Here is a 14,969-nt window from a genome sequence, read left to right as displayed (position 1 = left end):
ATGAGCAGCCCATAATTGAAGGGTAGGTTATTGGTAACAGTGAGAGATAGCACATCACAAATTAAATCCGGAAAATCACATTGTGGAAAGTATATGAATTTATTTGCATTCTGCAGAGGGAAATAAGTATTTAATCCCTCTGGCAAACAAGACCTAATACTTGGTGGCAAAACCCTTGTTGGCAAGCACAGCGGTCAGACGTCTTCTGTAGTTGATGATGAGGTTTGCACACATGTCAGGAGGAATTTTGGTCCACTCCTCTTTGCAGATCATCTCTAAATCATTAAGAGTTCTGGGCTGTCGCTTGGCAACTCGCATCTTCAGCTCCCTCCATAAGTTTTCAATGGGATTAAGGTCTGGTGACTGGCTAGGCCACTCCATGACCCTAATGTGCTTCTTCCTGAGCCACTCCTTTGTTGCCTTGGCTGTATGTTTTGGGTCATTGTCGTGCTGGAAGACCCAGCCACGACCCATTTTTAAGGCCCTGGTGGAGGGAAGGAGGTTGTCACTCAGAATTGTACGGTACATGGCCCCATCTATTCTCCCATTGATGCGGTGAAGTAGTCCTGTGCCCTTAGCAGAGAAACATCCCCAAAACATAACATTTCCACCTCCATGCTTGACAGTGGGGACGGTGTTCTTTGGGTCATAGGCAGCATTTCTCTTCCTCCAAACACGGCGAGTTGAGTTCATGCCAAAGAGCTCAATTTTTGTCTCATCTGACCACAGCACCTTCTCCCAATCACTCTCGGCATCATCCAGGTGTTCACTGGCAAACTTCAGACGGGCCGTCACATGTGCCTTCCGGAGCAGGGGGACCTTGCGGGCACTGCAGGATTGCAATCCGTTATGTCGTAATGTGTTACCAATGGTTTTCGTGGTGACAGTGGTCCCAGCTGCCTTGAGATCATTGACAAGTTCCCCCCTTGTAGTTGTAGGCTGATTTCTAACCTTCCTCATGATCAAGGATACCCCACGAGGTGAGATTTTGCGTGGAGCCCCAGATCTTTGTCGATTGACAGTCATTTTGTACTTCTTCCATTTTCTTACTATGGCACCAACAGTTGTCTCCTTCTCGCCCAGCGTCTTACTGATGGTTTTGTAGCCCATTCCAGCCTTGTGCAGGTGTATGATCTTGTCCCTGACATCCTTAGACAGCTCCTTGCTCTTGGCCATTTTGTAGAGGTTAGAGTCTGACTGATTCACTGAGTCTGTGGACAGGTGTCTTTCATACAGGTGACCATTGCCGACAGCTGTCTGTCATGCAGGTAACGAGTTGATTTGGAGCATCTACCTGGTCTGTAGGGGCCAGATCTCTTACTGGTTGGTGGGGGATCAAATACTTATTTCCCTCTGCAGAATGCAAATAAATTCATATACTTTCCACAATGTGATTTTCCGGATTTAATTTGTGATGTGCTATCTCTCACTGTTACCAATAACCTACCCTTCAATTATGGGCTGCTCATGTCTTTGTCAGTGGGCAAACTTACAAAATCAGCAAGGGATCAAATACTTATTTCCCCCACTGTATATATTCACATGAAACCAAAGTTGAACAGTCTAATGGAGTCAAACCACACACAAAAGATAAATCCCACCAGGGTTGAGCCCTCTGGCGCTGGCAGCCTCCAGGATCCAGCTGCACACCTCTGAGGCCTGGGATGAGGAGCACAATTACTCCCAGAGAAGTTAATTGTATGTAAATTACATAGAGCATAATTATTCATTCACAGATCAACCAATAAAACTCTCCCAACAAGAGCTACAGAGCAAAAATAGAATGTTTCATTTTACAACTTGACATGCAAACTCTGTGTTGTTATCACTGTGTGATGTAAGACAAAACTTTGCAAATAGACATTCAGAAGCTTACCATCAAATAAAGGACTCAAACTGCACTAACCCTACCAATGAAAAGTTAGCATTGCAAATGTTCTAGAACACCAGCAAACCTCCAGGGGATCGTGGGTGCGGGTCTTAAAGCATAGGGGGTGACAGGCTCTTTTCCAGCTGGAAAAGACTGACCGCTACAGATTCCTATACAGAACCTACATATCAACTGAATCCCTCATCCCTGTTACACAAGGAAAACACAGAAACATAATGTAGACAGAAAATGAAACGGAACCCCCCCCCCCCCCCCCCACACACACACACACCAGACTTTGAGTATTGAAATCCCAGAGAAACAGAGATGCATTTCCTTCAGCATAGAACAAAATACAAGAAGTGCACATTTTCAGAGCTGATGTTATATTTTTCTAAATACCAAAAATACATTTGTTTGAATCCATGTTTTCTGACCATTTCATTGTTTGAATTGGGTTGGTCCTGGTCTCTCTTCACTACCTCTTTTGTTGCTTTTCTCCGAGTCCCTTTCCAGAATCTTATTTGCATTTTCAGTTTTTTTCACTGTCCTGTCTTCTTCATAATGCCTGACTCTGACACTGATCCTTCTGTTTCATTTTTGTCTCCATTTCTCTCATCTGCCTTTTATGATCCTATAACTAGATTTCATCCCTCCTTCTCCCCACAATTCTCAGTCTCCTCTTTCACCTACTTATCAGCTTTCTACTTCCTACACTTTTCTCCCTTCTCCTTCCATCCCCACCCCTCTTATTCTTTCTCCAGACTCCTATTCCCTGAATTTCATTCACTTTCTAGCCCATTTTCAGCCTCTGTATTCATTGCCTCCCAGACCTCATCAATATCTGCCTCTCATCATCTCCCTCTTATTCATCTACCCCCCCCCCCCCCACCACATCCAGACCCTGTCTTATATTTTACCTCTTAGTCAGGTTCCCGTTCCTCCTTTTACCTCCTCTATTTTTCTTCTCCCCCGCCCAACAATATCTTTCCAGTATAGAACAAATATGTCCTGTGCTGCACATGAAACAAATTAGATTCTATTAACAGCTGTGTGGTGCTACCAGCCAGAGCAGCTGGACCAAAGAAAGAAGCTACCCACTCTATAGCTGATTTCGTGGTGCCAGCCCAAGCAAGTAGTAGAAAGAAGTAGCTGGCACAAGTTTTTGTGGAACCAAAAGAGGCTGGTGCACCACAACAATATGAAAATGGTGGCACATTCCAAAGAGCAACATTCACTATCACCACCAGGGCTGCCGAGCGGGGGGGGGGGGGGGGGGGGGGGGGGCAGGCCCAGGCCTCTAAAGGGGGCCTGGTGCTGGGGTCTTTCTCTCCTGCTCTTGACGGGACCCAGGTGATTGCGTCCCGATAGGCGCAGGAGAGAGAAAACTTCAGTGCCGGGCCCCTCTTGGAGGCTGGTCTTCGGGCCAGAGCCTCTGGTTTGGCTGGCGGGGGTTTTGAAACTGAGCATGTGCGACGTGAGAGAAAAAGCAGCCACAGGGGAAGGCCATGCGGCAGAGTGAAGAAGAGCAGCACTGGAGGAATACCTCTTTTGCTGGCAGGGCCTTCAGATCCCCGCCAGCCAAGGTAGTTACAGCTGTGGTGGGCGGGGGGTGGCAGCAGCGGCGGCCCTGCCCCAGGCCTGGCTCAGGCTCTCAGCGGCCCTGATCACCACCACAATGACTAAAGGCAATAAGTGAGAATTTTCTATCAGTACATCTGGGCTATAAATTTGGAAATATCTGCAGGTTTTACTTTCTAAATGCTGTATTCTGTGGGACTGATTCTCAACCTTTTTTCAGTTAGTTCACACCAGATGGACAATGCTCTTACGTGACACACTGCATATATGACCCTCGCAAAATAGCAGTTCTTATAGGTTAAATGTAACTATGCTCTGCAGCCACAAAAGTCTAACCTCCCCCCAACGAGTGAACACCATAACTAGGATCTTTCTCCATGGAAATCACAATACAATTATTCTGATTACTATGTCACTGGAGTAACAGTAACATAAATCTCTTGACTGGGCACATTGTGAAATGCAAAACCTAAGGAAAATCCAAACTCAACATACATTTAGTGAACATGTCATGATACACCAATAGCACTAATGCTATGATTCAAACAGCAAGAACCCTGTCTATTACTCCTGGGGGAATTTGGTACAAAATGAAAAATTCTGCACAAAACCTTTGGAAGTTCTGTGCACAGTATTTAAAATTCTGCATCTTTTTAATTGTTTTGTGTAGAATTTCCCCAATCATAAGACCTAACTGCACCCCCAGCTTCTTCCTTCATCAGTAATATCGCTCTCCAGCTTGCCCAGCTCTCTCAGTCCAACTTAGCTTCAGGTTCCATCCTCCCCACCATGATTTAGCTTGAACCCTTTTCCTTTCCCCAGAATTCCCTGCCACCTAGGTTCTTTCTCTCCCTTTAGCCCCCAGCTCCTACCTCTCTTTATTCTTTCTCTCCTTAACTCCACATTACTGTGTTTTCCTCCAGGATAATGTGGCATAAGGAAAGAAACAAGCAGCTACACATCAGACCCCTTCCTCCTCCTCTGCTGGCCTGGGCCCACTGCTTATTTGAGCCACGCGGGACTCTGTACAGCAGTTGGGCCCAGGCTAGCAGAAGTGGTCTGATGCACAGCCGCTTGTTTCTTCCTCATGGCACATGAACCAGAGGACAGGGCAAGCTGGGTTGGGGGAGGGGAGATGTGTATGAGCAGTCTGTGGGTGTGTGCTGCAATGGGAGGGGGATCAGAAACCTGACAAATTCTCAGTGGCGTTCCTAGGGGGGCTGACACCCGGGGCGGATCGCCGATGCGCCCCGTTCCCCGGGTGCAGCGCGCCCCCCCCCCCCGGATGCAGCGCAACCCCCTCTGGCGAAAGGACACCCCCCCAACGACCCCCCCCGGGTGCACGTCGCTGGGGGGATGCCGTGCCCGCCTGTCCTTCGTTTGTTCCATGCTCCGGGGCAGAGGGAGCATGGAACGAAGGACAGGCGTGCGCGGCACCCCCCCCAGCGGCGTGCACCTGGGGCGGACCGCACCCCCCCCCCCCTAGGAACGCCACTGCAGATTCTCTGCCTTCTGTGCCCTCTACAGACTTCTGCACTGCATTGTTCTGCAGAATACCCCCCCCAGGAGCAACCTATGAATAAGCAGCACTACAAATATTACACCGGGCCCTAAAATACCAAAACGCCTACTACAAGTAAAATAGCATAGGTGGGACTGCTACAGATCTCAACAGAGAAACTATATGCAAACAAATATTATATAGTGCAACACTGAAGAAACAAAAACAAAGCAGGGCTGCAGTAGAGAAAAGGGGCTGGTGGCAGGGCAGCATATGTGAATTGCTGCTGTCGCCACCGCTTTTGGAAAGCAAAGAAGGAAGGTAGACTCAGGGAAGGGGGTGATGCCAGCCTGGAATGAAGGGGATGGAGAGATGCCAGAGGAGGGGGACAGCGGTGGTTGAAGCTGAAAGCTCTGCAGAGAGGGAGAGATGGCATGTAGGCCAGCCAGTTGGAAGATGCCACTCCTGGAAAAGTGCTGCCTGAGGCCCCTGCCTCAATTGGCCTAATTATAGGGCCACCCCTGCCTCTTCCTAGCTACTGCTCAAATCTAAAGAGTGGGGGAATTAATGGGCAGCATGTAGGGCACGAATAGCCTGGCCTCACTTTGAGTAATGCACATAGTAACTCCCCTTCTTCCCCCTTTCTCAATCTCCTCCTTACAGCCTCTTTTCCTCAGAATGAGTGAGACAGGGAGAACATGCACTGAGAGTTGCAACTCACTCTGGGTGTTAGGAGCAGCAGTAGTGAAGGAGCTCTGGCAGCCACCTTAACCGAAGAGCCAACGCAGAAAGTTACTGCGGGCAGAAACACAATTATTTATTTATTATTTAGTTTTTGCTCACACCTTTTTCAGTAGTAGCTCTAGGTGAGTTACATTCAGGTACACTGGATATTTCTCTGTCCCAGGAGGGCTCACAATCTAGGTTTGTACCTGAGGCAATGGAGGGTTATGTGACTTGCCCAAGATCACAAGGAGCGGCAGTGGGATTTCAACTGGCCAACTCTGGATTTCAAGACTGGTGCTCTAACCACTAGGCCAGTCCTCCACTCCACATGATTAATGAATGGTCTACATGTTTGTTACTAGCCACAGGATGCAGAAATGGTTTCACCAGTGAAGTTAACTTGTGTGATCGACATCAGTGCACAGCATATTAAAAGGTATAGTAAGGAGGCTTTTAGTTAATCTGCTGCAATACAGAGTTTTTATAGCTATGCGTGGATGTCTACCAGGTGAGCATACACCACCTGAAATCTGAGGCAGTATAGGAGGCTAAGAAAAGCCTCCCCCCTCCCACCAACCTAAATCCCCTGCCAACATAGCTTTCCGCATAGGCCCCAACATCCCTGGTGTTTAGTGGCACTCTTCAACCCCACTGACATGAACCTCCTCACCTGACTTTAAAAAAATCTCTGGAGTCTTCTGGCACCTCCCCCCACAGACAAGATGTACCTAAAAGACGCAGGTAGGATGTCTACATGACAGCACCCGACCCCATGTGGTACCTCATGGGACTCACCAAGCGGAGCTGGTATGTTAAATAAGGGAAATTTCTCCTTATGTGCTTGCCTGGGTGGATACTACCAAATAACAAAAAAATTCCCTTATTTGGCAGACCCCAAATAGCACTTCCTAGGATAAACTTTGTGGGGTCAGGTGCCACCATTTTCCAAGATGGCATGGAGGCAGGAGTGTGTGGGCATTGCTCCCGTCTTTTGAAAATGCACCCTGGGGGGGGGGGGGGGTGCTACTATTTTTCTTTTGTCAGGGAAGTGGGGGGGGGGGGGGGGTCATGTTGGATGGGTAAAGAGCTTTGCTAGACACCAGAGACTTTTAAGTTGGGGGCAGGGAGCAGGGGGAATCAGGCCAGATCAGGTGCTGCTAGATTACCAGAAATACATTTTTCTCTTTCATATTAAATGTTGGGACAGTACCATCAGCAGTCGAGGGGAGGAAGGGAAGTGGGCGGGGCTGTTTGACTACCAGAGATTTGTTGGGAAAGATGCAGAACAGTGGCTTGTGTTTTCTTTAAATGTCACCCTTCCTGTCAATGCGTGAGCCAATCACCTCTCAAGCACTGATAGGAAGGGAGACATTTTCAGTGAGCTGTGGATTACTGCTGCGTTTTAGTGTGGAAGTAATTTGCATGCTCACTGATTACTTTGTAGTCAATTTTGGTAGTAGATGCTGTGCACTGAGCAATGGGCACACAGCTCTACCCCGTGGCTTTCTGCATTGGCCCCTGAGTCAGCTACTGACACCACATGGACTTCTGTTTTCTCCTGCAAGTAGAGGGAGTCAGATTCTGAGAATGGGGAGGTTTATTTAAGATATGGAATGGAGAGAAACAAAGAGGTGCAGTCCATTTTTTTTGTTGAGGAACTGAGGGTAGGGAAGGAGAAAGCAGGAGTCCTCAGGCAGTGAAGAACAGAGGAAGGAGGAGTGTTTGTGGTATGGGGAGTTGGGTAGGTGGCTGATAAGTTCATGATAAAAGACAATTGAGAGTGAAGAAAGTGAAGTAGGGAGCAGCAGGAGAAAGTAGGAGGGCTCAAGCTAAGACTCCTCTGTGCAGGATAACGCCAAATTGTGACTGAAACCCAAGAGAAAGTGTTAGTTGAAAAATATGCTAGTAACCCACCTGTAGAGCTTCATCTTCCACAGCCATGGAAATGGTGGGGAAACATTCACAGTAACAAAATACAAATACTGGCAGCTTTAGGGTAGGGCAAACAGGAAAATCACCTGGGGTGCTGTGTGACAAAGAAGCACTGCCAATTGGAAGCCTCCAAACCACCAAGAATGACCAAGAGTCCTGAGGACTCACCCCTCCCCTCATATGAGATCAGGGAGCCTTCCACAGAGAACTCCCCCCCACCCGTCAACCTGGAGAGGAAACAGGGTACTCCAGACTACCCCAACCCCCTTCTGCGAGAACTGGCGGAGCTGTGTGGTCAAGATGCGAGGACTCCATCCAGACAACTAAGGACAGAACATGCATGCATGTGAGCTAGGGAAAGTAAATCCATTCTCCTGCCACAAAGTACTCTGGAAGAAGGCAGGGAATGCTTGCAGGCACCTCATTCTCTGCTAAACCATCCCATGGAGCAGCCTGGAGCAGCCTGGGGGGGGGGGGGGGGCACATTGACAATTCCCACAAAGCACTACCCACCCCTGAGTCAGCCCTGAAACACACACACATGAACTTAAAACTGTGACACAGGCGTGTTAGTTAATTTCAGGTGTCACTGGAACAATGCTGTAGCCATGGGGGTGTGGGGCCCTTGGGGGTCTGGGCCCTCCAACTTTGGACTCAGGCCCCCTCCAAAATTGCAGTACCAAAAGAATGATTGGTGGGGATGCCCAAACCCTGCCTGTGCTGCCTCAGCAGTGAGGAAGACAGCAGGGTGCTTCAGATGCGGATGCTGCCACATCCGCGCCAGCAAAGATATGAGCCGGAGGTGGAGAGAAGAGCTGAGAGGAAATGCTTGCACCCCACCCACACACCCCCAGTCTATCCATGGGCCTTCCAAAATTGGACTTCTGTCTACATCTCTGCACTGGGGCATTTCTTCAATGTGATAGGTCCAAGAGCATCACCAGCTCCTCCTTCCTCTTGTTTTAAAATTTGTAAGAAAGAACAGAGGAGCTTTTCAGTGCCTGCCGTAGTTATTTGTTTGACCATATCTGCATTTCCTGCTCAACAGAAGCCATGTTTACTCCAGTTTTGCAAGGTGGAGACTTTTGACAATTGCTTAAATGTTGTTTAAAAAAAACCAGGATGCAGTGCTTTGACACAGCAGGTACAGCAATATCACAGTGTGGGCTTTTAAATAAATTTTTGATGTTTTGTACATGCACATGAAGTAGACACTGATATACTAAATCGACAGTGGAGTCTTTATTTGCAAAATAATATACAATTTAAAAAATATTAAGACATAAAAATAATTTCTAGTTGGATGTTTGCATGTACTACTGCCATTGTACAAAAATCTCTCTCATACATATTCATGGTGGACAGCCTGAAAGTTCAATTGGTTTAGGCCTCCAGGCAGAACATCCATGGTATTATAATTATCAGAATTGTGGCCAGTTGTGATATTGGACAGTTATGAACAATACACAAAAATGGTGAGATATAAACCTTGGGACCAGATGGCTTCCTTCTTTATTTGAAGGAGCTTTTGTCACTTTGGAATTCCATGTAGTTGTCCAGTATTATTTCTGCATAATTATTACACTGGTAGGAAGAAATTGTTATAGCCTTCAAAGAATTGGGTTATTTTCTGTTATTGCATGTTTTTCCCTTAAATTGTTAACATTGACATTTATAGCTGTAACCATGGCCTTTGTGAACCTCAGCATGATGATCTTTTTACTTGCTATCATCCCCAAAACTAAAAAAACAAAAAAAGGTGGAAGCTACTGGGCTTTTTTCTTTATAAATTAAACCCTTGGGATTTGGCTTTCCACGTATAGGTGTTTGGAGCTCTTGTTCCAACTTCCCACAATGATTTAGTTCTAGAACTCCCAGCCATAATGAACCCATTAAATTTGGCCCTAGGTTCGTTCCAAGAATGACCACCTTCCAAACACATTTATTCCAAAATCAAAACAGATATAGAAGATCATTAAATAATAAAAGCAGACTTCTTTTAGAAAATACACATGCAAAAACACAGCACAAAGAAGGAAGAGCAAACAAACAAAAAATATTATTATACTTAATTAAAAATACAGGAAGATAGATTGTCTGCATATTATGTTCAGCCTTAGGGAAGAGCTTGAATGAAACTTGGGCCAAGTTTTTGTGGGATGCCTCTCTGCCCCTTTAGATGCATGTAGAAAATTTATAGCTACAGTAAGAATTTTCTTCATAGGGCTGGTCAAAAGCAACTCTCTCCACAGCCCAAGGCACATGTATGAAGGACTGAGTGATGCCAACAATTGCATGGTAGGTGCTAACAGAGCTGTAGCGTCCTCTGGCATACGAAGAAGTCAGTTTGGTCATCCAAGGAGTCCTAGACAAGTCTTGTGTAACAACACCAAGTCCAGTAGAGGGCTGCACCTTCCCCCCACTAGCAGGTACAGTTTGTCGAGTTCAGTGTTTCTGCTGATTCTACCAATAAGCAAACCTGTTGGGTAACTTTGCTGGGCTGGAAACTGGTGAAGTCTTTAGTTTGGTTAGTGATGTTGGCACTTGTGGTGAGTTGGGTTTTGATGCTTTGGACAACTCATCTTCCATGGACTGACTCCCATACGCACTGTCTTCTTTCCCATCTAACAGAAGGAGAAGATAAAATTAGAGCTTTTTTTTTTTTAAAAACCCTGTCTCAGTAATGTGTGTGTGTGTGTGTGTGGGGGGGGGGGGGGGGGGGGTGGAATATACCGAGGCTAATGTGGCTGAGCAGGAAAAATAGAATTACCAATGGGTATTACAAGCCGACAGCTGCACAGGACAATGACATGCAAGAAATAAAACAGAGGAGGAATGTCTGATGGACCAACCCCTCTTCTCTGAGCTGGAATGCACAGGGAGTTTAATGGTATTACACAGTGCCCCGTGAACAACAGTATTTTATCAAACATACAAGACAGAGTACATAATGGCAGATAAAGATCTGCATGGTCCATCCAGTCTGCCCAGAAGACACATCCTTTATAAATTCATGATTAAACCAACTAAAAAATTTTACTCACTAAATTCAACTTTAAGATGTCTTTCCCTCTCCCCTGCAAACATACCATATAATATGAATATGCAAAGTTGATCCTGATCTGTCTTTGTTATTTTCAGGACAATGACCATCAAAGTCTACCAGGCACTGGCCTTACTCCCCCCCCCCCCCCCCAATTGCTGGAGTTACTGTCAAAGCACCACTCCTGCCCATACCACATCAATAGCCATGAGGCCATTTAAGTTTTGTTTTAATAAATGTGTGATGTCAAGATTAATGAAATAAGATTGCAATTTTTTAAAATGTTTATATCAGCAACAGTATTTCCCTTCAAATTCTTTATGCTTTACATTTCTCTTTAAAAACTCCTGGCTATTTGTTATATATAATAATAATAATAATAAAGTTTTCAAATCCAATCCTCCAGAACTCCAAATAAGTCTGGTTTGCTAGGGAGCTGAAATATATACATTAACTTGGATCTTAGACCAGTGGTTCTCAACCAGTCCTCAGGGCACGCCCAGCCAGCCAGGTTTTCAGGATATCCACAAGGGTTATGCATGAGAGAGATCTGCATATCAAGGAAGCAGTGCATGCAAATCCATCTCATGCATATTCATTGTGAACATCCTGGAAAACCAATCGCCTAGTGGTGCCCCGAGGATGTTATTTTACTGTGTTTTAGCTTGAACATTTTTAACACCCAAAAATCGCTAGGTAGTAACGCTAAAGATGTCAGTAACATCAACATAGCTTAAGCTAATTGTCGTTTAATAGTAATCCGTTAAGTATGATGACTAAATAAGTACATAACATTTCTCGTTGAAATTCAAAGCAGTTGCTGAGAAAACTGCAAAAAAACTCTAGGGGATTGCTTTCTTTGGCCTCTCCCTATAACTATCTACTACCAATAGGGGAAATTAATTAAACTCAGAGTACACTATTTCATCAAGATAATGCTAAAGTACTCCAACTTAATTTATTAATATTTTCTTTAATGAAAAACAAATGCACATTTATCATTCATACACAAAAATGGCTCCAAAGGAACTCTGCCTACCAAACCTCTCACACCGTCAATCATTCACATACATCCAGTCTCAGCACTTTTCTTATGATCATATTTTGTTTATAAAAATGACTAATTTACTATCTTGCTAATTACTGCTGTATGAACTAACAGTCTACAATGCATATATCACCCTGCTTCATATAACAAACAGCCAACATAAAATTTATCTATGTATAAAGCCGCAAGTAGAGTCAATGTTGCAAAGTTTATATCAGCAATCAAAGGCAGACAATCAACTTGTTTCCGATGGAGGAAGTTCAACTTGCAGTATTTATGTTGTAGGACATGGCCCTACAATGCCGACCATGGCCAGTTCCAACTCCTGCAATTCATTCAATTATCACCGGAACATTCAGATTTGAATGTACTGCTACACTCCCCAGATGAATGCAGTGCCAGGCTTGAAAACAGCTTCCGATGGAAACCACTTTACATAACCATTCCGATTATGTCATATCCCCCTAGTTCCTCTCCTTATAACTGCCATTACAGAATACTAGCATAAGTCTGCAGTTATGCACCTAACTTTAGGCATGAGAACTTATGCTTGCTTAATGGCTGGTGTAAATGCTTGAGTCTAATTGCTGTCAGTTAGATGTGTAATTGATAGTATTCCATAACCCACATGTGCAAGTGCTAGGCACACCCCTAACCCACCCATACCCCTTCCCAGGTCCATGCACCCTTGCAGCTGCATGCTATAAATTCTGCATACACAATTTGTAGAATCCCAGCTAGGGGCAGGTATATATAGAACTGCTAATTCAATATCAATTTAAGGTTTATATACCACTATATCCCCAGGAAGGGTTCGCTATGGTTTACATTAGATCAATGGGCTGTATTCGTACAGTTACAGCAGTGTGTCAGAATAATTGGTTGTTAATGCCAATTAGCAGCTAACTATGAGGTTACATAACTTGTGAATGCAACTTAGGGGAAAAACACTTAAATGCCACATCCAGCATTTAAAAATAAATGCCGATCATAATGTTTTAATGCTGACTCATGTTTTTTGATGTTTAAAATACAATTATTTTTCTAAATAGTTGTAATTTAGGATTTCACCATGCCCTTTATATATTTTTTTAAATGTAAATGTGATTGTGATATGATATTAGCCAATTTGGTTTGGTTTTATAGGAAGGAGAGTGGCAAATTTTTCTCCTGCACAGAGATGTTAACCACAAGCCTCTGAGTCAGGTCACTATGACCAGCTGTGCCGAAACTGTAAATATCTGCTCCAGTTCAATGACAATTACTGGAGCGTGCAAATATCCTGCATCCAGAAACCACCACAAAAAGCAGCACAGGGCCAGAGAACAGATCACTGAACCAGCACCCTGAAATCCAACCAGCAAGCCCAGGAGCATGCCTAACAAAAATAATGGCAATTTATTTAGAATAAAACATTTCGTATCCATAGTGACCATCTGCAGAGAAGGGCAACAAATTCAGCCTTCCACATTTCAGGCTGCAAAAGCTTTAGCTGAGGGTTAGAAAGGTTTTTTGTGCTGCTGCTAGCTTTCAAGGTCCCCCTTTTAAAATCTGAAATAAAAACTATTATTGATTTTATGGAGTTAAAATCATAACAGAGCACTTAAATTTGCAAAAAAGCATCTATTTTATAAAGGCTATGTAAGTATCTTTGTCTGTATTAAATAGTCCTGAGAGTGCACCAATGCTCGGACAGAAATATATGCCTGCTCCTCATACAGGTGTTAATGTGGATGTGTACATACATACTTTATAAAATACATGCATAAAATGCAATTCTACTCAGTTCTCGCCAAACCACATCCCCCGGTATTACCTATTCACAGATCACATAAAAATGGACATTCTCTTCTGCTGTGCCTACTTTTTACAAGCATATCTTTATGCATAATTTTATAACAGCCAATTTTCCATGTATACATCATGTTTTACAGGTGGAAAACGTATTACCCTGCCTCTTCTACTGCTCCCACTCTTGGGCATTGGGAGTCATATACTGTGGCCTGTACCCACCGAAAGCCTGCCTCATGAGTTCTGTCACTTGAACTGGTTCCAAATCGCAACCTTCTGAAACAGCCCTCCATCTCCTGCCCAACTCACTGCCACAGGCAGGTTCTGTCACTCACATTTATTATTTATTTTCAGTACTTGATATATCACACGTGATCCCTGAGGTGACTATGCAATTTACAATTTCTACTACAGGTATTTTGCACTGTACTTAATGAGCTCACAAATCTAAGTTATATATTGTACCTGGGGCAATGAAGGGCTAAGTGACTTGCCCAGGGTCACACAGAGCTGCAGGGGAATTGAACCCGGTTCCCAGGATCTCAACCCAGTGCTGACCGTCAGGCAGCAGCAGGAATCAAACCCAGATCCCCAGGTCTGCAACCCACTGCACTAACCATTAGGCCACTCCTCCACTCCACATCACCACTCCCACCAGAAACAGTCAATTCAGCTGCATGTGACTAGTACCACTCTAACAAAAAAGAGCTGATGTGGCAACCACTATTCACCCATTCTCACCTCTGTCAGTGTCCTCCTATTCTTTCTTATGTCCAGTTCAAACTGGAACCAGAGTTGAGATCTAATGCTGCCAGTCAACATAGCATTGCTAAGACTGCTGAGTAAGCTTGGGAAGCACTTATGTAAGGTGGTTGTATGACTACTTTTAGGGGTTCACTTTGCTTTTTACCCCTACTAGTTTTTTGTACCCCTGACGCAGCCTGAGGGCGAAACGTGGCCACATCGGGTAACTTGTAATAAACCACTTCTTCTGTTACCCTCCTGTTCCATTTTTTTCTTTTGGTTTCTTATAAAATAAGGTACTAATTTAAAAAAATTGCACATGAGGTTAGAAAGGTGCTTGAATATTACTAGGCAAGTGTGAATAAACATATCCTGGTATAGTATGTGCAGCTGGTGTCACTCCATGTGTGTGTGTGTCTACCAAGTTAGTTACTTCTTCCATTAAAGGCCTGAGTGAACAGCCAAACTTTCACCTCCTTCCTGAAGTAGAGATAAGTCTTGTGTTAAGTGAAACCTTCAGGGGCGTTTGTATAACAGTGAAATGTACCTGGTCTAAAACAAATCAACAGCTGTGGCAAAGAGTGCTGGAGAAAGCAGCTAAATCACAAACTGGTCTTCCTTGATCACAGGGTCCTAAGATGTAGGATTTCTATCTTTTCCCTGGAGAAATCTCGCCCTGCCTAGTTTCACAGTATGCATGATTTGGGTTTAATACTTCTTTCCTGGCAGTAAA

General features: G+C 44.6%; 1 protein-coding gene across 6 annotated transcripts in view; it reads right to left on the bottom strand.

Moving 5' to 3' along the window:
• Positions 1-8,830: 8,830 nt before the first annotated feature.
• The window catches only part of NFKB2 (nuclear factor kappa B subunit 2), a 130,661-nt gene continuing 124,522 nt past the window's right edge, over positions 8,831-14,969 (bottom strand). For all 6 annotated transcript variants that reach the window (XM_030203430.1, XM_030203428.1, XM_030203432.1 and 3 more), the window contains one exon: positions 8,831-10,234. In XM_030203430.1, the coding sequence (XP_030059290.1) occupies positions 10,074-10,234 (161 nt within the window). In that variant the 3' untranslated portion in view covers positions 8,831-10,073. The remainder of the gene's footprint in view (positions 10,235-14,969) is intronic.

This window comes from Microcaecilia unicolor, chromosome 5, assembly GCF_901765095.1.
Source record: "Microcaecilia unicolor chromosome 5, aMicUni1.1, whole genome shotgun sequence".
Lineage (NCBI taxonomy): Eukaryota > Metazoa > Chordata > Amphibia > Gymnophiona > Siphonopidae > Microcaecilia > Microcaecilia unicolor.
Note: the sequence above shows the minus strand (reverse complement) of the source record. Positions and strands in the feature narration are given on the sequence as shown.